General features: G+C 37.8%; 1 protein-coding gene across 3 annotated transcripts in view; it reads left to right on the forward strand.

Annotated features, from left to right (window-relative positions):
• The window catches only part of RAD50 (RAD50 double strand break repair protein), a 58,123-nt gene that overhangs the window by 22,746 nt on the left and 12,045 nt on the right, over window positions 1–23,332 (forward strand). For all 3 annotated transcript variants that reach the window (XM_087924431.1, XM_087924430.1, XM_087924432.1), the window contains 7 exons: window positions 1,832–1,958; window positions 4,051–4,244; window positions 4,424–4,534; window positions 5,726–5,818; window positions 5,931–6,044; window positions 8,348–8,475; window positions 10,472–10,696. In XM_087924431.1, coding sequence (XP_087780557.1) covers window positions 1,832–1,958; window positions 4,051–4,244; window positions 4,424–4,534; window positions 5,726–5,818; window positions 5,931–6,044; window positions 8,348–8,475; window positions 10,472–10,696 — 992 coding nt within the window. The remainder of the gene's footprint in view (window positions 1–1,831; window positions 1,959–4,050; window positions 4,245–4,423; window positions 4,535–5,725; window positions 5,819–5,930; window positions 6,045–8,347; window positions 8,476–10,471; window positions 10,697–23,332) is intronic.

Below are 23,332 nucleotides of genomic sequence, written 5' to 3' on the forward strand. Positions count from 1 at the left end.
CTTCACGGAGATCACAGGAGCGGATTCTTTGCAGTATGGATAAGAATCTACTCCCATGAACTCCGCGAAGAACTCAAACTTACGACACAGTCCCAAAGTTACGAATATTGCAGTATCATGGCACTCTTTCACACTTGAAGGCACTGCATGGCAGAGGCACTGCAACATTCACCCTGCCTATTTCTCTCCCCCCTACCCCCACTAACAGAGTCTCCACAGGTACTGGGTCTGTGGAGATTCACCTTGCAACAATCTAGTGAGCTGTTGGTTCCTTTGCCTGCTTTTGGTGCATTCACGGAGAACAGAAGCCTAAAGCAGTGCAAGATCACACAAGATCAGTATTGCGAGATCTTGCACTACAGTACTCTACATTGCTTTACCCCTCAGTTCTCAGAGAACCAAGGCCTGCACCAGATCTGACCGAAGAGCATTTGCAAGCCGATGAGACTTTGGGGCAGCAAAATCTTGTTGCTTGAAGCCTTCCATCAGCTTGCAAATGCTTTTCACATCAAGACTGGAAGCTTTTAGGGGCTGTGATCTTGTGTGAGATCATGGCCCCCAGAAGCTTCCAGTCTCAGCGCAAAAAGCAATGTGATTTTACTTCCCTAAAGTCTCATCAAACATTTTTCACACTAAGACTGCAAACAGGCAAAGAAACTGCAGCAGAGAGGTTGGAGAGAAGACAGCTCACTAGATCTTCACAAGGTGAGTGATCTGGAGCAGCAGGATGCAAGGAGAGGAAACAATTGTAAAGACCCCAAGGGAAGGAGCATGAGGTATCTCAGTAGGTCAGGGGAGGCCATGGGTGGTCTAAAGCAGGTGGCCTATTGCATTGCATGGATGAAAGCAGAGACTGATCACATTCGTTTTACATGGTTCACTGCAACAAATCCCTGGGTTATGAATGTAATTGGCAGACTGCTAAATGATGCAGTCATCAAGTGCAATCTCTTGACTTTGCGACTCCAGCCTTGGTTGCTGTCATTAACTGAATCCCATGGTCATTAGCTGAGGCAATTTTCTGCCAACTTCCCACAACTAAGTGAGGAAATTACAAACCCCAAACAGACCCATAGGCAGTTAGTTAAGTGACTGCTGCCTGGTGGGGGAGAGCATGTTGGGTTTTCTAAGAGTGCATGGGGGGGTGGGGCAGTGGTGGAATTCAAATTTTTTTACTACCGGTTCTGTGAGCGTTGCCTGGTGGGCATGGCAGGGGAAGGGTACTGTAAAATCTCCAGTCAGAGGTGGTATTTGCCAGTTCTCTGAACTCAAAATTTCCGCCACCGGTTCTCCAGAACTGGTCAGAACCTGCTGAATGCCACCTCTGGTGTTGGGGTGTGAGGGAGGTGTGGCAAAAGTCAGGGAGAGTGTATGAGGTGTCAGAAGCATAGTGGGGGTGTGAGAAGCGTGGCAAGGTTCAATGCGGGGGGGGGCATGAATAGTAAAGGCACAGCGAGGTTGAGGGATACGGGGGGGATATGTGGGTGAAAAGGAAGCCTGGTTAAACTCTGGGAGGGTGCGCAAGTGGCCTGTGTAGCACAAGCGCAGAGGAGCCAGGGTAGGATGCACAGGTGGGAGAGACTTCGGGCAGGACTTTCAACTTTCCCTGCCAGCATCTGCACTGAGTTTCTGGAAGTGATCGAGGGGGGAGGTGACTGGTTATAAGTGCAAGCTGGTTGCCAAGTGCCCAGATTATGATCATGTGACCATGGGATGGCAGGATATTCATTCAGCACCATCATAACTTCAAATGATCGCTGAACAAAATGGTTGCACACTGAGGACGACTTACGTTAAGCAGCTCAGCATTTTCTTTCTGCCTTTTTTTCAGATTGATCTAAAGGATGTTGAAAGAAAAATTGCCCAGCAGGCTGCTAGGCTCCAGGGAGTGGATTTGGGACGGACTCTTTTGCAAGTGAGCCAAGAGAAACAGGAAAAAAAACACCAGTGGGACACAGGTAATGACATACAAGGAGTGATCCTGTTTCCATAACTAAAACTGCGTTCCTTAACTGTGTGTTCCCTATGCAAAATCTTTAAAATCAAAATTTAAAAATTCATGGAATCATGGAATCATTTTTCCCCAAAGACGTTATTTGTTTATTAAATTAAATGTTGCCCATCTAATGGTTTGAAATACCAGCAAATAATCCACTATTTATTTCAAGAGTTGCTGTATTAAATTAAAAATGTGAAGAGGGAGTGATATTTGTGTTACTTTGAGCTCCCGAAGAAAAGGTAGGATAAAAATACTTATAGAACAAGTGCACAGCTAAAATTAAAATTTATCCTTTCTTTCACTAATAAAAAGTAATATTAGTAACAAATACATTTTTCTTAACTCAAATATTGGAAACTCTCTTACAAGTCTCTGGGTTTTTTTTTATTTCCAGGAGTTTTTCCTAATTTTTAAAACTTTTACAAGTATAATGACATAGTACATTTTAAAAAAAAATATGAATCAGGATGTTAATTTTTGATATGCACATTATAATTAATTTAGGTAATTAAAATTCCTCTTGTCTAAATTAAATGTAGTAATTACAACCTAAGTTTAATCTGAAGGTATCTCTACTCATTTCCTTGTCCAAACAACCCCATACAATACCCATCAAAATAAATATGACCGTCGTTAATCAAATTTGTAGTCCTTGTAGCTGAAGTTTCCTATGAGAGCTAACAATTGAAATATGGTACCGGTAATCCTTGGTTAACGACTGCCCTGTTTAATGACCGTTCTAACTTACAACAGCATTGAAAAATAACTGTATGATTCTTCCTCGCACTTACAATTGGTCTTTGCACTTACGGCTGTCACAATAGCCTCATGGTCACATGATTGAGATTCTGGCATTTCACGATCGGTGGGCATTTCATACCATTGCAGTGTATCTGTGGCACATGACCTGATTACCAATTGTTGTGCTTCACAGCCCACTTCTGACAAGCAGAGTCAATGGAGAAGCTGGGAGTAAAATCACACGTTGTGGTCCAATGATGTCTTGCTTAACAAATGCATCACTTAGTAATGGAGTTGCTGGTCCCAGTTGTGGCAAGCAAGAACTACCTGTAGTGCTATATTTAAAAGCAGGCAAAACCTTTAAATGTGACTGTATAATACTTCGGATTTAACCCAAAGATGCTTTTTTTCAAGAGGCAACTGGACTTTCTTATTTTTGTTTGAAGATGTTTTGCTTCCTATCGAAGAGCTGCTTCTTCAGCTGTGACTGGATGGTGGGGAATGGAAGGATTTATACTCCTTGCAGACAGCTGGTCATTTGCGTTCTTTTAGCAGGTCATTAAGGTCACCTGGAACTTTATCTGTGTCAATATGGTCCTCTGAATGGTGCAAATGGGTGTGGGGCCTTCTTGGAATTGGTGAACGGACTGTGTTGTAGGTTGGAGATGGATGAGGTTGTATCCCTCCCCCTCCTGTTGAGAGAGGGCTGTTCAGTTTTGACACAGATGGCCTATTTGACCCCTTTTTCAAACCTTCCATTCCCCACCATCCAGTCAGAGCTGAAGAAGCTTCTTAGGTGAGAAGGGAAACGTCTTCAAATGAAAACCAGAAAGTCCAGTTGCCTCTTGAAAAAGCACCTTTGGGACAACCATGACATGGATGACTGAGAATCACCATAGGCTTTGAATTTAATATCCAAAACATGACTTGGATGTGCCAGAATAAAGCATGGCATGTGTTTGCGACTCCTAACAGCAAACACATATTTTCTTATTTAAGTACCTCAATATAATTTGGTCCAAGTTTGAAGCACTGTGCTTGATAATTCAGGGTCAGATTCAAAAAGGTGCTTGTGAACATGTGGGCTCACCTTGCCCGTAAGAGTGAATCTTAACACTCTTTCTTAGGATTCTGCTGCAGCTGCTGAAGGCAGCCATTAATCCTGGGAAAGAAGTTGTTGCTTTGAGGAGTCTCAGACCAGGTGCCCAATATACTCTACTGCACATTTTTTACCGTCGTGACTTCAGGCTGAATTTCATTCTGTTAATTGCGTTTTTCCTTGTTTTGACTCCCTTTCATTCTGCTTGCAGTTACTAGCAAAATTGAACTGAAGCAGACACTCAAGCAAGACCAACAAAATCAAGTCCAGCATTTAAAGTGCACAGTAAATGAACTCAAAGCTGAGAAACTTCAGATTTCCAGCAGCATGCAGCGTCGACAGCAACTTGAAGAACAGACTGTAGAATTAACAACCGAGGTGCAGTCTTTAAACAGAGAGATCAAGGTAAAATGACTAACAAATATTGGGACTACCATTGCTATTCCCCGCTTGGTTTCAATTGTGTTCAGCTTTGTCATATTCATTCAAATAATCATAAGACTGCTACATGTATCTGTAAAGGTAAAAAAACAGATTTCTAAAAGAAACAAAAAAACCTCATAGTTGTGTGCTTTTCTTTTCAGGATGCAAAGGAACAGTTACTTCCTTTGGAAACAACTTTGGGAAAACTTCAACATGAAAAAGAAGAGTTGTCCAACAAAAAGAATACAAGTTACAAAATAACACAAGAGAAGGTTGGCTGCTGGCCCTGAGTTGGTTTATATATTCTTATAGGAAATTTATTTTTTTGGTTATTGGTTATTTTTTGGTATTTTGGTTATTTTTTTTATCTTGTTATTGTTTTTAAGCATGACAACCATTCATATCAGCCCCAACGCTATATTTTTCATTAAAACTAAAATCCAGATGTCTTTCTCATCAGCTATTACATTCTCTCCATTCTTCACACACATGAAAGACTCTTTACTGATAACTACAGTCTTTGTTAGAGCTGTTATGAAAATGCATAGTTGCAAAAATGCTGTCTTTTTCTTGCAGCATCATAAATAATAAGAGGCTTAGAATGCATATTACCTTCAAAAGAGGAAGCCTGCCCGTATTATAACTTCTTACATCTGTACAGAATTATTTTGTTCTGCACTTCGCAGCTTGAAGCTATCGCAAGTGAAGGTATTCAGAGATTAGTTTCAAATTGGGTTGTGAGGGATTTGGGATGCAAAATACTGTAACTGCCATGCAGAAGTATCCTAGACCCTCAACCTCTGAAAGGAAATGAAAGCAGACTACATGAATCATTAGACAGTTCTTACAAAGAAGAGTGGTGAGAAATGGAACCCTTCAAATACATATTAGAATTTAAGAAAAGAAGCACCTGCCTTAACCATTTGAAAAATGATGTTTCTTCATTAGTTAATGCAAAATTTCTGTTTCAAAAGATTTGCTTAGCTTTAATATTAGTCTATTGCATAATAATTATGGAACAGGAAACATTTATCTGTGCTAAAGGTTATTAGAAAAGGAGTTAAGAATAAGTTGCCAGTTCTACAGTTAAAAAGCTGTTGAGCATCTACACTTGAAAGGGTACTTCCCCAAAGATTGTTATAAAACTCTTCCCCCACCACTTATCAAACATATACCAAAGGGCAGAGAGGAAAATAATAACCAGATACCTGTGGATCTTCACAGAAATCTTTGCAGAAATCACAATTGACATGTAGGGAAAAATAAACATTTTATTTCCTTCGATCTGGACAACATGTTACAAATTTCAAATTGCTTCTCTTCAAAACATTCTGGTCTAATTAAGGTAAGGTGCAGTTAGAACCTACAGTGTTTTGAAATATATATTACTTGAACAATATTGGCTATTGATTAATATATTTGTATTTCTTAGAATCAAACATACTTCTTACGCATTTTAACAGATAAATGACATTAAAGAAAAAGTTAAAAATATCCATAACCATATGAGAGAGATTGAGAATTATATCCAAGGAGGAAAAGAGGAATACAAGCAGGTAATTAGCAAAAAGCTAATAAATAATAATAATTTTCAGAAAGATTTATCAGAAGATTTTACATGAAACTGAACTCTAAAATGTTTGGTGGTTTGTTTTTTTTCATTTGCAGCAAAAGGAATCTGAACTGGAGAAAGTCACAGTTCAGCTAATAGATTCTGAGAAAAAGAAAGAGAAGATAAATAAAGAAATGGGAACAATTAGGCAAGATATTGATACACAAAAGGTACCTTTATCTCCTCCATTAATCTAGTAATATAACAATATTTATTGTGTATAATGTGCCCTCCACATTTTAGTAAAACTTTAATTTGAAATTTTAATAGACAAGAACTACTGTGATATCTTAGATTCTACCTTATGAATTGCATCGTATTTGCTGATAATTATTACTCAGCTTAATAAAACAATTATTTAACTTGTGACTTTATAATGTAATTGTGTGGTGGTTGCAATAAAATCCTTTGGTACTTAAAAAGTAACTGAAATGTAGCAGAAATGCCCTCTACGCTTTTATCATGGCTGTGCAATTTACTAGTAATCTCAAGTACCCAAATACAACAATGCAAAGCAGAAAAAGAATGAATAACACCACTTGTAATCCTGCTCTACCAAAAATTGTTGGCTGACATTCTGTGCTTACATTTCCATGTATGTTATCCTGATATAAAGTGGTAACCAAAATATTCTGGTGATTAGTAAGAGAGGGCAATGGATGTAAATGTGATAGGTAATATAGGCAACAGGAAAGTCACCAAAAATATTATAACAGGGAAGTCACCACAAATATTAGATGAGCATTAGAATCTCACTACAGGTTTTGATGGAAACATGAACACTGAATGATGCTTCAAAATAAAGCAACTTCAGGAAACAATGAGTGAAGATAGAAAACTGGTATAAGTTCAAATGTTTTCTAAAGTTGTAAGGATTTATGCCACTACTCAATGTTATTTCAGAAAATAAACTGTATTCCATTTATTGAATGACAATCATTAGTACACTAGTTCTCTCCTTTGGAATTTGCTTTATTCTCCACTAATGAAATCTATTGCTTCTGTAAACCTAAATACAATTGTATGAAACTTCAAAATTTATGCTGCTTGAATAAATAAACTTCAATGAAGCATTAGGCTGACATCTACTTGTGCAGTGGGGCTTGCTTATCTATGTGCTGCCTTATATGCCTCAAAGTCTCTACAAAAAGTCAAGAATAAGAAAGACTTATTCTGTGGTGGAAGTAATTTTTGATTATTTTAATGCACAATTTGATTCTACATATAACTTGATTCTGGACATGGTTCTTGCAGATTGAGATATCATCTGAAACAAAAAAATCAGTTCAAAAATGGTGTCAATTAAAATAATTTACTGCCTTTGAGTCAATGTTGACTTTTGATTACTACCTAGACTAGACTCTGAAGTTTATTTGGCAAGATTTTAGAAAGAGGTTTGCCATTGCTTGCTTCCCTGGAGTTGAGAAACAACGGCTGGCCTAAGGTTACCCAGTTGATTTTGAGCCTAAGGTGGGAATAGATTTCCCACCTAATTCCTTAACTATTGCAATAATCTACACTTAACTAAAATTGGGACTGGAGTCTAGGTCATTGAGCAAAGTAGTAGTTGAGCCCATGTGACTGTGGAGGAATTTGGCTTTTTTGAATGATTGGATTTTGGCTTGTGAGGTTCAAGCATGCATAAAATTGGGAGTCTTTCCCCGCCTCTGAAGAGCTGTCTGCAGAGGCAGGGATTTGGGGTTCCAAGCATTCTTGAATTTTGGCTGCCAAAATCCAGGGAGGTTCAGGCAGACCCAGAACTGGATGCCTTTCTCTCCCTGCCTCTTTGGGCTCTCTGCAGGGATGGGGAGAGAGGATTTGGGACTCCAAGCATACTTGAATTTCGGCTATGGAAAGGACCTCTTTCATCCAGCCCCCAGAGATGAAAGGGAGTCCTGTTGGGAGACAGTAATAGTTTGCAGCCTTTTGGTTTCCCCATTGACTTTCTGGGGAGGTCGGCAGAGAATATTGCAAATTGTGATCACATGACCATGAAGTACTTGGCAACTGGACATAGGTATGAACAGCTATATCACAATCATGTAACGGGGGTGGTGGTGTTCGTGTGCAACATTTTGTGACAGAAGTCCTTTATGAGGCATAAACCACCATTTACAAGGCTATTGTAATTTCAAACTGGTGTTAAGCAAGCGATCATTAAGTGCAGATTATCTGTTCACCAAACTAGCTGTCTAAAATAACATATGCACCTAAGTAAAGTTAAAGCATAAGAATATTTTTGAACTGTAAATGACTGTGATTTTCAAACTGTATGGACATGCCCTTTTTAAAAAGCTAATTAGGTTTGTCATGAAATTCATGAAATTAAAATTAATTTATGATCATGATGTTGCCATCTTGGAGAATATCTGATAACAGCTCCTTGTTCACAAAACCCATTGCTTATGTTCTTCTGATTGTAATAGGATAAAATAGTATAGAATAATTCACTATTCATTTTATTTGCATTTAGATTCAGGAACGATGGTTAGAAGATAATCTTACTTTAAGAAAAAGAAATGAAGATCTAAAAGAAGTTGAAGATAACATAAAACAGCTTTTGAAGGAAATGGGGGAAATGCAAGTACCACAACTGAAAAGGTATATCTTGCTTTATAAAGAAAAATCATTTCTTAAATCAAAGTCGACCACAAGTACATGCATTTTAAGTATTTTTTCTTATGTGGTCACAAATATTTTTGTAGTGTCTGCCTAGTGATAGAGGACTCTCTTGTAAACCTACAGTTGTGATTAGATGATTCTCTCCTCTCAACAGTTGTAGCATGAGCAATCAACTTAACTGATTTCAGACCATTTGTTTCTGGTAACTAAATAGTGCTTCAGTGTTTATTCTATTGTTTATGCTCAACATGTAGTATCACAAGGCTCATTGTCTCTAACGTTGATATATGTATTGATTTGTTATCATGAGTACGCATAGATCAGCTTTAATTTCCACATCATTCCTATAGTTGTAAGTTTACTGTTGTAAGGCAGCTGTTAATTAGAAAGGGTCTGCTGGCACCTTTTCTGGCCATTTTTTATGAAAAGGTGTAAGGTTTCATGAGCTACAGTTCATTTCATCAGAATCAGATGCATACCTTGGCTAAACTCACGTAGGACAGCTATTGTAATCCTTGAAATATAATGTAGCAAAATAATTTTCTATTGCTTGACAGAGCACTACTCAAGTGAACAGATTCAGATTACAAGTAAAGGATTTGAAACTAATGCCGAGAACATCCTGATATAGAAATTGTTATAAGCTGTTTCAACTTTCTGCCTCAGAAATAATGTTTCAGCAGAGGTTGAATGGCCATATATCAACGTTGCTATAACAAGAGGGCTCACTTCTCCAAAGACTAGGAGAGGCCTGCAGTCTGACTGGCAGCTGATTGGATCAGAGGCCTACCTAGCCCACAAATGTGGCCACCTGTGGATAGATCGCTAAACTTCCACCCTGGTGTTTCAGAGCATTAGGGTTTCTCACAGCCATGCATGTAGACTTGTTTGGAAGCCTATTCAGCATTGGAAGATGGTGCTCAGGCCTTAATGGAACTGGACTCTTCCCCCTTGCTGAGCTGTTTTTGGCTTTGCAAAGCCATTTGCTGCTTGTCTGCCTCCTTTTTAGATCTAGCTGGGTGACGGACTTCTCAGGGCCTCCCCTGCCCCTGAGACACCATTTAATGACTGCCTTAGGGAGAACAGGATTGGGGGGGGTCATTAAGCAAGGTCTTCTCCATTAACGGCCATCACAAATTGCGACCATAATGAGCAGACTCCATTACAGTCATAAGTCGAGGACTGCAGACTATTTTGTCTTTAAACTGAGGAATGAAACAGTGGTTAAAACTGCAGATCAGGATTAATGATAACTATGGCTTTTAGATATTATAGGAAACCACATTTCCCTTATGATATGAAAAAGTGTTAAAGATGTAAGCAAATTTATTATAATGCATAGTTGAATCATGGTTGAATATCAGCTCAGCAATGAAGCTAGTGGTTTTCTTTGTATCTTTTTAAAATTTATTCTCCTTCTACGAGAGATTTGAATGCACTTCACAACTGTAAATATTATTTAGATGTTTTCATGTTTCAGGCAAGTTATCGTAATGCCTTTACATTATAGATAGATAGATAGATAGATAGATAGATAGATAGATAGATAGATAGATAGATAGATAGATAGAATTCTTTATTGGCCAAGTGTGATTGGACATACTAGGAATTTGTCTTGGTGCAAATACGCTCAATATACATAAAAAAAAGTTATATTCGTCAAGAATCATAAGGCACAACACTTAATGATAGTCATAGGGTACAATAAATAATACACATATTTGTAAAAATACCATTACTTCATCCCATTTTACACTTTCACAGTTTGTTTTCCATTGTATTTTACTTCCTTTAAAATTAGGATTCTTTCTTCTTTCTGTTGAGGATGCCCTCTCCATTTCCATAGTGCCCTAATTCCTCATGTACACTTCTTTTGTAATCAAGTAAGCAATACTTTTTGCTCATAATTTTCTGTGCCATATAAAACTGTAATAATAAAATTGTGTGTTGATCTCTCTCTCTCTCTTTTGCTTAGAAATCAAAAACATTTAGAAGAAAAAATAGAGGATTTGAAAAGAAGCCATAGTTTGGCACTTGGTCGGCAGCATGGATTTGAGGAGGAGATCCTGAGATATAAGAAAGAGCTGAGAGAACAACAGTTTAAAAATGCTGAAGAGAAATATAGAGAAATGATGATAATTATGAGGACCACAGAACTGGCAAACAAAGATCTTGACATTTACTATAGAGCACTGGATCAGTGAGTAATATCATACACTCAAGATATTTATTTTTAAAACTAACCCAAATAACATTTGGCTGTTCTTTAATAAATCATTAATATGTGTACAAGATACATGTGTACAAGATGTGTACAAGGTGGGTGGGATGAATATGAAGATATTGTCTGCAAAAAATACCTCTATTTAAATTTTGGAAACCTAGGATCTGATTTTTGGACAGTTCTTACATAATACCTGATAAAATTCAACTTGCAAGTATGTTCTAGGTGGCAATTAAACATGCATACGGGTTGCTAAAACTGAATAAGCTCTGTATTCTCTCATGTATGGTTTAGGTTAGGGTGAATAATCTAGATTTAAACTAATAATATATTCATTATTGGGAGACAAGACTTTGCATATATTTTATTTTGTCTTTTTAACCTGTTACTGCTCATCCATATTTAATAAAGCAGACCTACAAACAAAATAAATAACAAAATATTTATCACTCAGTTAATTTGTTCTGTTCTTCTGCAGTAAAATATCAGTAATAATGGAAAGCTAAAGTTTTTTGCAAAAGTCCCACCAGACAGCAACATATCAACTTTTTCATCCATTCCACTCCAAACGCTGCTGCATTGAGGTTCATCCCACTGTTTTTCCAGGTCTTCCTTCTGTGACTCTTCCTAATTCGTGTATTGGGATGTGATAAGTCTTTGTTGGCCTGTGTGGCCCCAAGAGATCCATTCAAAAACAAATCACAGTCAGAAAAACAACATATGGTAATGACTCATCCTCGTTACCCAGGTGTTTATTAAGCAGATTGGTAGAGTTTGTGGGAAGAAGTGCCCACCATAGCCAGTTTTGTGGTTATTTCGGTACAGGATATTTTGCCAACATTTCTCTGCTGATTCCATATTTCCGCCATATTGAGGACAATATACAAATCAGTATTTTTTCATGCTGTGTCCTGTGATATTGATTGTTACCACATCAATATAGTATCAAGATTCTTAAATACTGCAGGATGTATCCCTGTGTAATAAGAACAGATTGAGCACAAGTGTCAAAAGGATAAGAAAAGGAGACAGACCTATGTGGATTACAAATTTGACTGTTAGAGGAAGAAGAAATTGAGGAAGCACCTACCCTTAAGGGACTTATGAATAATTAATAGATTTGACAGGATTATCAACTTTGTAGATCAAAAGATATACTTTTTGCTAAATGGAGGGGGGGGGATTAGAAATTTGAAACTGCCAGAGAACTGAAGGAGGTACACCTGGGGTTATGGGAAATAGTCTTCAGTTGTGTAGATGTAATTGTTTTGTCTTTTAATTTTGATAAGCCCCTTCTGAGTATTAGAGATGACAAGTACATCGAATATATCGAAGATAGGAAAGAAAGCCTCATCTACACCCTCAGCAGCATCAGCATCAAACCCATCTAATCAAAGATCAGTAGAAAGCATGCTAAGTCTGGAGAAGTCAAGTTCTCTTCAGAATAAGCAAGCGGTGCTACTATTGATCCAAGAAGCCATGACCAAAAGTCAGGAAGCTATGTCAAAAAACCATGACGAGATCAAAAATGAAATGGGGGAGATGATTGGGGATATACGGAAGATGGATGAAAAGATAATGAATTTCCAGCAAATGATAGCAAAAAATGAACAAAGGATGTACAAAATAGAAATAAGGGTTGAGCAAACAGAACAAAAAATGGAAGAAATGGATCAAAACCTATCACAAGCTAACAAAATTAGAAGAGACAATAATCTTTCTCGAGATGGAAAAGGCGGCCTGCTATCTGAGATTTCAGAATATTGTGGAAGAGAAAGAGGAAGATCTGGCTGACGTGATGACAGCTTCTGGCTGGAGTATTACAGAAAAATAAACATGATGTACAAAGAGAAATAGATGAAATACTTAGAATCCATAAAAATTATGCAAGAAGACATAAACTACTAAAAGAGATGCATGTGAGGTTTACCAAAAAGATGCTAAGAAATAAAATATATAAAAGAACTAGAGCCCTTAAAGTATAAAGGGAGAGAAATTGCAACTTTAAAACAGATCCCCAGGAGAGCTAGAGAGCAGTGGAGACAGTACCAATTCTTAACAGCTGATTAAATATAACATGACTTTCAGATGTCTGATACCAGAAGGAATTTTGATTACCTGGCAATACAAAAAAAATCAGGATGGATACTCTAGTCTAGATAAAGCACATGAATTTTTTGAACACCATTTTACTGCAAATGAAGAACAGGAAAGCAGAGAGGAGATAGAAAACAAAAGGCAAGATGAAATACAAATAGAAGAAAAAGCCCTAGCTCAAGAAAAAAGAGAGAGGGTGGAAAATGAGCAGACAGAACGAGAAGGTACAAGAATAAAAGGACAGAGAGAGATAAGAACAACTAGAACAACTCTGTTGTAATATGTAAATCTGCCTCTGCTGCTGCAGCTTCAACTTGGGCTTCTACAGCTTGTTCAGTGTAGCTGGCTGTCTTGGAGGCCGTAGATGCGCCGCTACGATGGGAGGATGCTCTGGAAGGATGGTGAGAGCTGGCAACAGAGAATTGGCGCGAGAACTGCCTGCGATCTAGCCGATTTGGGATGGAGGGAGGAGGGTTTCTTAGAGTGGAGGGAAGAAGACACATGTGATCGAGGAGCTATATTGGATGTGGCCTGCTCCCTTGACGCTATTTCCTGCCGAAGTACATTGAGGAGCACTGCCTGGAGGGCTGTCTTGCTTGCCTCGACACAGTCTTCGTGTTCCTTGTGAAACTCCTCGAAGCATTGGACGTGTTGTAGGAGTTTGGGGTCACCCAGTCTTGAATGGATGGACTTGAGGTTGTCTTCGCTGTGTCTCCACTGTGCGAGAAGGGCATCTAGATCAAGTAGCAATATGCGGTGTTTCTCAGGGGGCAGCTTGTGTTTTGGGGCATCACAGATCTTCTCAAGCTCTGCCCAGGAGTTTGCGTCACAGCGATATTACTTCTCCCAATCATTCCTCAAGTGTTCTTCCATGGGTTTGGTAAGCTTCTTACTCTTTCTGAGGTCGTAGGCTTTTGGAGGTACCGCCACTTCCATAGAGATTTGGACATCTGAAACTGGGTTTCAGGAACCAGGCTCCATGTTTACAGCAAGGGTGGGTGGAGGGTTCAAGTCCTCTGGTACTTCAGGGACATCCGTCATGGCTGAAGCAGTTGCCATGTTTCAAATTGGTAAAAGGTGACCTTTGGAAAATTTAGTGATTTTCCGTGTAATTCCCTTTTTTGTACTAGGATGCGCTGCAAGCAGGTAGCATAAAGTAGAATTGCTGCTGGATTTAATACTTGAGTACATAGGTGGTGCTGCAGAGTCTGGGCGATGCTAGCACAGCACACAGTATGGCAGTTTCTAGGGTACGATGTGTTTGTTTCTAGGGTACGATGTGCTACACAAGGGGGCATTAGAGGTTACGTAGCAAAGTCTGAAGACTTGGAGGGCTAAACGCAGAAATATGTGTAGCGAAGTCTGAAGACTTGGAAGCTAAATGCAGAAATATGCCTGGAAGACGCTGTTGCTACTACACTCATGTTAGGTTGCAGTTAATCCTGGAACCTTGAATTAAATTGATTAAATTGTCCACGATAATTGCAAAAAGGGATTATCATTGGATAAACACTGGTCAAATTTGAGAAACTATGTTAAAAAAATATCAAACTCTGGGAAATTTCTCCTTGACCCCCAGATGTAGCTGTGGGTTGCTTTGCTTAGGTCTGTTAGGTTGCAGTTAATCTTGGAACGTTTGAATTAAATTGATTAAATTGTCCACAATAATTGCAAAAAGGGATTATCATTGCAAGCACATATTGGTAAACTCTGGGAAATTTCTCCTTGACCACCAGATGGTGCTATGGACTGCTTTGCTTGAGTCGGGGGGTGGGGGGGAGGTTGAATTCCAGAGGAATTTATTGTTTCCTTGCTGGAAGAAAAACTAATCAATCACATACAACACTCCAAAGGTTTGCTTGCAGTGTTATATGTTTTTTTAATTGTTTAATAAAGATAGGGGAACATGAAGAAATTTTAACATTTTGAGCAGAAAGAGAAATTGTTCCTTTTTAAAACGTTGCTAGGATTAGCCTTCTTTGCTTTGAAGGTGGTCTGTCAGTAATGAATTATGACCCCCAATAAAATGGCCAGAGTAGTTGTAAAAATAGCTGGAAAGGCTTCTCTTATTGCCTCTGAGCTGGAAAAATGCAAAGCCTTTCAGTTGAAATGAGCAGGGCAAAGTTAGTTTTCCTTTCTAAAAATGCCAGCAAGATTTCTGAAACTTTCTTATTGCATTTGGAAAGGGTTTGTAATTGGATGAATACAGGAATGACTGAGAGATACTTGGCCCCTCCCTTTCTTTTACAACTTGGTTCTTTCTGAGTTAGGAATTGTAATTTGAGACACCGCACTTCTTTTGCTGAAGAGAAAAGGAGGGGGAATTTGCCCCTTCCTGGCTTGATACGAAGACAAAGGAATCCTGTCTCAGTAAAGGAGGAGGAAAAAAAAAGATCAAAGGAGGCAAATTTGATTGCCTTTGAGAACCAACGCATAGGATATTTGAAAAGTCTCTTGCGTAAAAGGGGAAGGGGGGATTCTTGCCGCTGCCTGCAATTCAAACTGAGGCACAGAGCTTAGCATTCCACATTCACTTCTCGCTTCCACATTACTTTGCTTTATCACAAATCCAAATTAGCTGTCTTTATATTGATGGGCTTCAGGACTTCAAATATCCATCTTTTTAGTATTCTGTATCCTGTACAGATGCAGATAGATAAACTCCACAAAACATCCATAACAAAGTACTTTTATTGGTTCATCAGGTATCCTCATAACTCACATTTGTGATGAAGTTCTTCTTTAATGACCAATCCTTTGCATATCTGTCTTGTAGGTAAAAAGATGGTTTATATCCTATCCTTTTTCTCCCATCTTGTAACGATAGAAATAGAACAGTTACCATGAGTCCATGAGTTCAGCCAAGAGTGAGGGAAACTCCCCAAACCCATCAAGGGTCAATTTAGTGACCAATTAGGATTACAGATGTGGTCACATGACATGGACTACATTTCCCAGGATACCTTAACTACATTTACCATGATGCATTCTCTTAAGGGAACAGTGCAAAAAGCCTGTGATAATATGAGCTAGCGATTTATGACACTACAATTGAAAGGCATGGACTTTAGTGAAAACTTTGTAAATATGATGAAGCAATATACTCACATCAAAAGGCAAAAGTGATAGTAAAAGGAGAAATAACAGAAAACTTTAACATAAACAAGGGCTCAAGACAAGGATGTCCATTATCTCCTCTTTTATTCATACTAACCTTGGAAGTCTTGCTTAGACAGATCAGACAAGATCCAGAAATAAAAGGTTTGGGGATTAAAAAAAAAAAGAACATTACAAAGTACAAGCATTCGCAGATGATTTAGTATTTACTCTGGGGGAACTTCTAGAAATGGGACCCAAATTAATAAAGAAAATAGGAAAGTTTGGTGAAGTGGCAGGACTAAAAATAAATAAAGAAAACACCCAAGATATTGACAAAGAATCTTACAAACAAACAGAAAAATAAACTGATGGACATGCAGATAGCTAAAAAAGTTAAATACTTTTTTAGCTAGTTTGGCTAACAGCAAGATGTACATCCATTAAAAACGACAACTACACTAAATTAATACATCAAATAAAGATAGATTTGAAAAAATGGAGAAACCTATAGCTGTCATTGGTTGGAAAGATAGCCACAACCAGCCAGTATTTACAATAGGATTTAGTATCTATAATAGTATTTAAGAGCCGTGGTGGTGTAGTGGTTAGAATGCAGTATTGCAGGCTACTTCTGCTGTCTGACAACTGAAAACTGTTCAGCAGTTTGACTCCCACCAGGCTCAAGGTTGACTTCCATCCTTCCAAGGTCAGTAAAATGAGGACCTAGATTGTTGGGGACAATATGCTGACTCTGTAAACTGCTTAGAGAGGATTGTAAAGCACTGTGAAGCAGTATATAAGTTGCTATCGTTATTGCTACAATAGTTACAGTGGCCAAAATCATATGATCATCATTTGTAGCCTTCCTAGGTGGCTTTCAACAAGCGAAGTCAGTTAGTGAAAGCCATATTTGCTATTTGTGTGATTCACTTAAGAATTGTGTGATTCATTTAACAACTGTGGCAAAAAAGGTCATAAACTGGATGTAACTCACTTAACAAACAACTGCCTTGCTTAGCAACAGAAATTCTGATCCCAGCTGTGGTCATAAATTGAGGACTTCCTGTATGCTCCCTCCACCTCTTTTCTCCATAACAACTCCTTGTAATGCAGGATGGACTGAGAAAGAGTGACTGGCCCAAAGTCACCCAGTGAGTAGAGAACTGCTTTTGGAAAACAGTTTTAAATAACCCTCTTTTAAAATGGATGTAGACGCTCTTCCCCTCACCCCCAAGGTCAAATACAACCCTGATGCGGCCCTCAATGAAATCGAGTTTGACACCCTGGCCTATAACATCCCTTCCAACTTACACATTCTGTATTGTAATTCTGTTGATCATGCAGAGTAATAGACTTTGTAGTGTGGAGTCATGACCAGTATATTATGATACATCAAAGTGTTGTAGTTCTTTTGTCCTTTGGTTTGAAACCCTGAAAAATAAGGAACTGCTATATCTATAATTAGGTTTGGAGAAGACCTGGAAGATCAATGTCCTGGTGCTTCTGCAGTCTTTCATTAAGGTAGTTTTGGATTATTGTGGCATTAAAACAGTAAGGAAATAGATGGTATGGAATTTTTGACACATTACTGTTTTTCTATCCTTTGGAAGAACTAGAAGTTCTCTCAATAATATGGAAGAAGATGAACTCAAATTGAAAAAGAAATTAGTCAGGTGATGTTTTATATTATATTATTGTCTTGGGAGAGATAGTTTGTAATATAAAATAAATTGAAGTCTACCTTTAAATTGAAGCTACTTTAAAATCTAATACAGATAGTCCTCAACCTTCAACTATTTGTTTAATGACCATTCAAAGTTACAATGGCACTGAAAAGAGTGACTCATGACCATTTTTCATACTATTGCAGCATCCCCATGGCCACACGATCAAAGTTTGGACAACTAGCATATATTTATGATCACCTTTTAGGATTTTCTGACAAGGAAAGTCAATGGAGAAGCCAAACTCACTTAACAACTGACTTACTAATTTAATATATGTGGTGATTTACTTAATAACTTTGGCAGGAAAGATCATCAAATGAGGCAAAACTCACTTAACAACTATATTGCTTCACAACAGAAATTTTGGGCTCAGCTATAGTCATAAGTTGACGATTCCTTGCATTGTGGCTTTTGTCAATAGTTCCCAACTTTTTCCTTATGTTATCCAAAACTGCTTATCAGAAAGTCTTCTCAAACTTCAAGGACTAATTGTAAGTTCCTTCCTTAAGCACTGTCATAACTTTGGTTGCTAAACAAATGGTGGTAACCCATGGAGTATGGGTATTATTTTTTAAAAAATGAACATTTTTTATGTCATTTCAACAAATTACCATTGGTAATTTCATTGTTTTTCATCTTAACAGGAATACTGTTAAGAGATTTTCAAATATATTTTAGTACACATGGTGATCTTTAAGTTAATTTAAATGTCACTCTTATGATGGGTAATGGATTCATAAAACCACGTTTACCCAATTGGAGTAATTTATCTGCATTGGGGGAACCATTTGCCTAAAGGAAAAGAAGCAACTTAAAAAATTAAAAAGTAAAATAATAACTTCTCTTTTTCATTCTCTAAAAAAAGGAAAACTTTTTCATTGTTATATTTTTAAAAACATGATAAGATTAAACATGATAAGTAAATATGCTTCTCTTTCTGTATGTTTATCTGATACATCCAAAATATGCCACTTTGCTCACTAGCAAAAAATAACCATGAGTCAATTTGATGCTATCAGGAAAAAAGGTGCTATAAAATCCTATGTTACAACGGAAGCAAGACTAAATGAGAAGAATGAAACCAAGAGTTCTTGGAACACCTTTGGGCTTCATTACATCATCGACCAAATTATATTTTCCATTATATATTTTCTATTTGTGTACCTTTGCTATTATCATTACAAAAGTATAGCACAGAGGTAATTATATAACCTAAGGTTTTCTAGAGTTAGCATCTAATCATAAGTATAATGGAACGATACAAAAGCTTTTCTTTCTAAGAAGGATTACTAGCTATATAGGAATAAGATTTGCATTATTAACATTTCAGCTTCTTGTTACTGTAGCATAACAGTGTAGTTCCATGTAATCAGATGCATGAAATGACCATAAATATATGATTCAACAGGAAAACCCTAAACAACTAAGAAAAATGAGATATATATATAGTATAAGTACAAAAATAATTATAATTAATGGTAGGTAGTCAGTTATAGAACAACCAAGATATGAAGGCTCGGGAAAAACCCAAAAATTCAGGGTGGGAAATGTGTCCCCCATTATTTTTTTCTTCTTAATTGAAATATTTTTAAAACATTGTTTACAAATGAAATATTTTCTTGTAATTAATAAATGAAGATAAAACACCAGCAGGGCATTATAACCCTCAAATGCAAAATTCTATCCTAGCAGTGCTGTTTTCATTAAAGAAGGATTCCATGCCTGATTTGGATGTGGCCTTCTATGTTTCTGATTTTTTTTTAAATCTCAAATGTCTGTGGATCTTCTTTTCTGTAGGCCTCACAAAGCATAAAAATTGTATGCATACACATACACACACACAGATAGGAGTGCCAAAAAAGTTTTTAAACTATTTCACAGTAAATCCAAGTAGTAAATTCTTTTCTGAATTTATACTTTTATATTGAAAAAAGTAATTATCATGTTGTCAAACATGATAATATTATGAGTAAAACAACTTATTTCTACTACAGTATATTTAAATCTGAATCTAAATCAAGAATTGGCTTGAAATGAAGATTATTTAAGATATTTTAGTTTTTCCAGAAATTTTTTTGTGAAGATAACAAACAATATGAGGATGGAAGAGCCAAAAGAATTGATTGAAAAAGTTTTTTTAAGATTAAAAAAAACAGCGAAATGCCTGGATATTACTATGACTAATATGAATTATATGTTATTTCAGAACAGTTATGTTGACATGGAATGATATTAAAGCTATTCTAAGATGGAAGAAATTACAATTATCATCACTGGGAAAAATTTCAGTGATAAAAATAAGTGTATTATCTAGAATAATGTTTTTGTTTCAAACAACATGTATTTTGACAAGTGATATGCCTTTTAAGCAATGGAAGAAAGATGTAGATTTCTATGACAAGGGGGGAAAATCAAGGGTTAAATATAAATATAAAGACCTCCAGGATGCAAAGGAATGATAGGGAGGATATGGTTGCCTGATTTGAAAATGTATTTTGCATTCTGCTGCTTGATTTGGATTAAGGAATGGGTGCTGCCAAGGAACAAGATTATTCTAGCACTAGAATAGCACATCTGAGGTTTGGATGGCATGCTGTTCTGTGGTACAATAAAGCTAACTTTTTTGCAGTTTTTAAAGTTCACTATATTAGCAATGCCACATTGAGACTATGGAATAGATGTAAATTCAGACTGTGCCCCAAATACTTTAAGGGTCTCAGCATTTTATAAATAGAAAACAGCAAGAGAGATGGTTATGCTGTTGAGAGTTGTTACAAGATCATGAAGAATATAAGATGGAATCAAGAGATCACTTGACTTCAGAGGCATTTAGTTTCAATTGTTTTGACAGTTGAAAGATTTAAAGTAGATAACAAGGCATTTTGAATTAAACAGGACAGGGCAGAATTTGAATAGAGCTATATACAAATGATTACTAAAATAAACTTTTGTTAAAACTTGAAACAGAAAAACAAGCAAAAGTGTATGATAAAATGAGCTAAGAACTTTGGATCTAATATGTTGATAGAACAGTGAGAAAATATGTGACTGAAAGGATTGAAATTTACATTATAATTTAAAAGAGAACTTTTATACAATGATGTCCATTGGTATATGACGGCAGATGAGATTCTGCTGAAATGTCGCTACAACTTTAAAAGCATAACTACAATGACGTGGGAAAATACCCGAACAAAGCTGAATGCCATACATGTAAGTACCTGGAAAATTTAAGAAAACAAATATATATATATATATATATATATATATATATATATATATATATATATATTTGTTTTCTGAGGTTCTCATGGTATTTGTATGTGGATCTTTGGTTGTTCGGGTTTTCTCCGCGTAAGATTTGAAGTATCTAGGCAACGTTTCGATGAAGTCTCATTCATCATCTTCAGGCTTCTGTCTCCGGCTCTGTGCTTTTCAGAGTAATGTGAGATTGCAGCTGCTTCCTCCTTTTAACTGCCAGTGGGGTGGGACTTGATTGGGTGGGGCTTGGCTGTGTTCTGATTGGGTGTGGGGTGTGTTCTCATTGGTAGGGGTTTGGTTGTGTTCTGATTGGTTGGGGGTTTAGCCGTGTTCTGATTGGTTGGAGGCGTGTTCTGTTCAGGTGGGGGCTTGGCTGTGCCCGGTTAGTCTTAGTTGCTGGGGATTTGAACTGGTGAGTTGTGATCTTGCTGTTTGGCTTCTAGTTCGTGGTCCTGTTGCATCTTCATAGTGGGTGTCGGTTTGCTTCATGTATGGCTCGGAGGGGTTTGAAGTGGGTAGTGATGCAGCTGTAGTGCAGCTTCTGGTCCATGGTCGTGTCTCATCTTCTGAGTGGGTGAGAGTCTGTTTTCTACATGGAAGTGTGGTGGTGGCATCTTGTGTGGCTCTCATGGGTGTGGGTCTGGTGTCCTTCTTCATGTTAGGTACTCGTCTGTTCATGAGGCGGGTTTCCAAATGGCTGGAAGGCGGGAGGTGTCATCTCGTTTGTTCATGCTGTGTGGCCGTTTTTCTATCTCTATGGCTTCTCTGATTATTCTGCTGCTGAAGTGTTCGGTTTTGCGATAGTTCTGGTATTTTTAAAATCAATTTCATGTCCTGTGGCTTTGAGGTGTTGGACCAGGGAAGAGGTCGTTTCTTCTTTTTGATTGAGTTCTTATGTTCTTCAATGCGTGCACTTATTCTTCTGTTAGTTTGTCCAATGTATGTGGTCGGGCAGGCAGTGCAGGCGATTTCGTATACTCCTTGGTTTTCTAATTCGATTTTGTCTTTGGGGTTTCTTAGGATGGTGGATATTTTTCTGTTTGTGCAGAATGCTGTTTTGATGTTGTGTTTTTGGAGGATCTTGCTGATTTTGTCTGTAGTGCCTTTTATATATGGGAGGAGGGCTTTGCCGTTTTCTTGTTCTCTGTCTTGGATTTTGGTTGGGGTTTCTTTTTGGATTAGGTGGGTAATTTTCTTTCTTTGGAATCCATTGGCTGTAAGTACGTTGGTGAGAGTGTGTAGTTCGGTTTTTGGTGTTGTTCATCGGCTAAGCATTTTGTTCTGGAGATGAGTGTCTTGGCTACGGAATTGATCTGTGCTGGGTGGTGGTGTGAGAGTGCATGTAGATAGCGGTTAGTGTGTGTTTTCTTCTGGTAGATGGTGTGTCCTAGGGAGCCATTGGATCTTTTGTATACCAAGACATCTAGGAAGGAAGTTGGTTGTTGGCTTCTGTTTCCATGGTGAATTGTATTTTGGGGTGTAGGCTGTTGAGGTGTGTGAGGAAGTTGTTCAGTTTTTCTTTCCCATGTGGCCAGATTATGAAGGTGTCATCTACGTATCTGAGCCAGAGTTTGGGTTTGTGGTCGTATTTTTCTAGAGCTTGTGTTTCAAAGTGTTCCATGTAGAGGTTAGCGATGACAGGTGAGAGGGGTGATCCCATGGGTGCTCCTTCTATTTGTTTGTATTTTTGTCCATTGTAGGTGAAGTATGTATTGGATAGGCAGTGGTTGGTTAGATCTAGGATGTGCTTGGGGGGTTGTATTTGTTTTGGATGGCTGTCAAGGCTTCTTTTATTGGCACTTGGGTGAAGAGGGATATGACATCGAAGCTTACTAGTAGGTCGCTAGGTTGTAAGTTTTGTTTCTTTATGATCTCGATGAACTGGAATGAGTTTCTTACGTGTGAGTTGATGGATTCTGCATAAGGTTGTAGTTGTTTGGCGAGAAATTTGGCTAGGTTTTGTAGAGGTGAGCCTATGGAGCTGACTATTGGTCTGAGTGGGGTTCCTTCTTTGTGTATTTTGGGGAGACCATAAAGCTTGGGGCATCTGGATGATTTTTCTTTGGGTATGATTCGTTGCTGGATTTCTTCACTGATGGGGAGGCTTTTATTTTGGATTTGGTAGTTTTTTCTAGGTAGGTGGTGGGGTCTGTCTTTAGGGGTTTGTATGTGGGGTCTTGGAGTAGGTTGGTTAGCTTGGTTTGGTAGTCAGATGTGTTCATAACCACTGTCGCATTGCCCTTGTCTGCTGGTAGGATTATTATGCTGGTGTCTTCTTTCAGGTTAAGTAGTGCAGTTTGTTCTTCTTTGGATAAGTTGCTTTTGGGTGGTTTGCTAGTGCAGAGGATGTTGGTGATTTCGAGTCTGATTTTGTTAGCATCATCAGGGTTGGTTTTGGTCAGGCTGGTTTCAACTCCACATATGATGG

Source organism: Pseudonaja textilis, chromosome 2, assembly GCF_049901715.1.
Source record: "Pseudonaja textilis isolate UNSWEBS1 chromosome 2, rPseTex1.2, whole genome shotgun sequence".
Taxonomy (NCBI): Eukaryota; Metazoa; Chordata; class Lepidosauria; order Squamata; family Elapidae; genus Pseudonaja; species Pseudonaja textilis.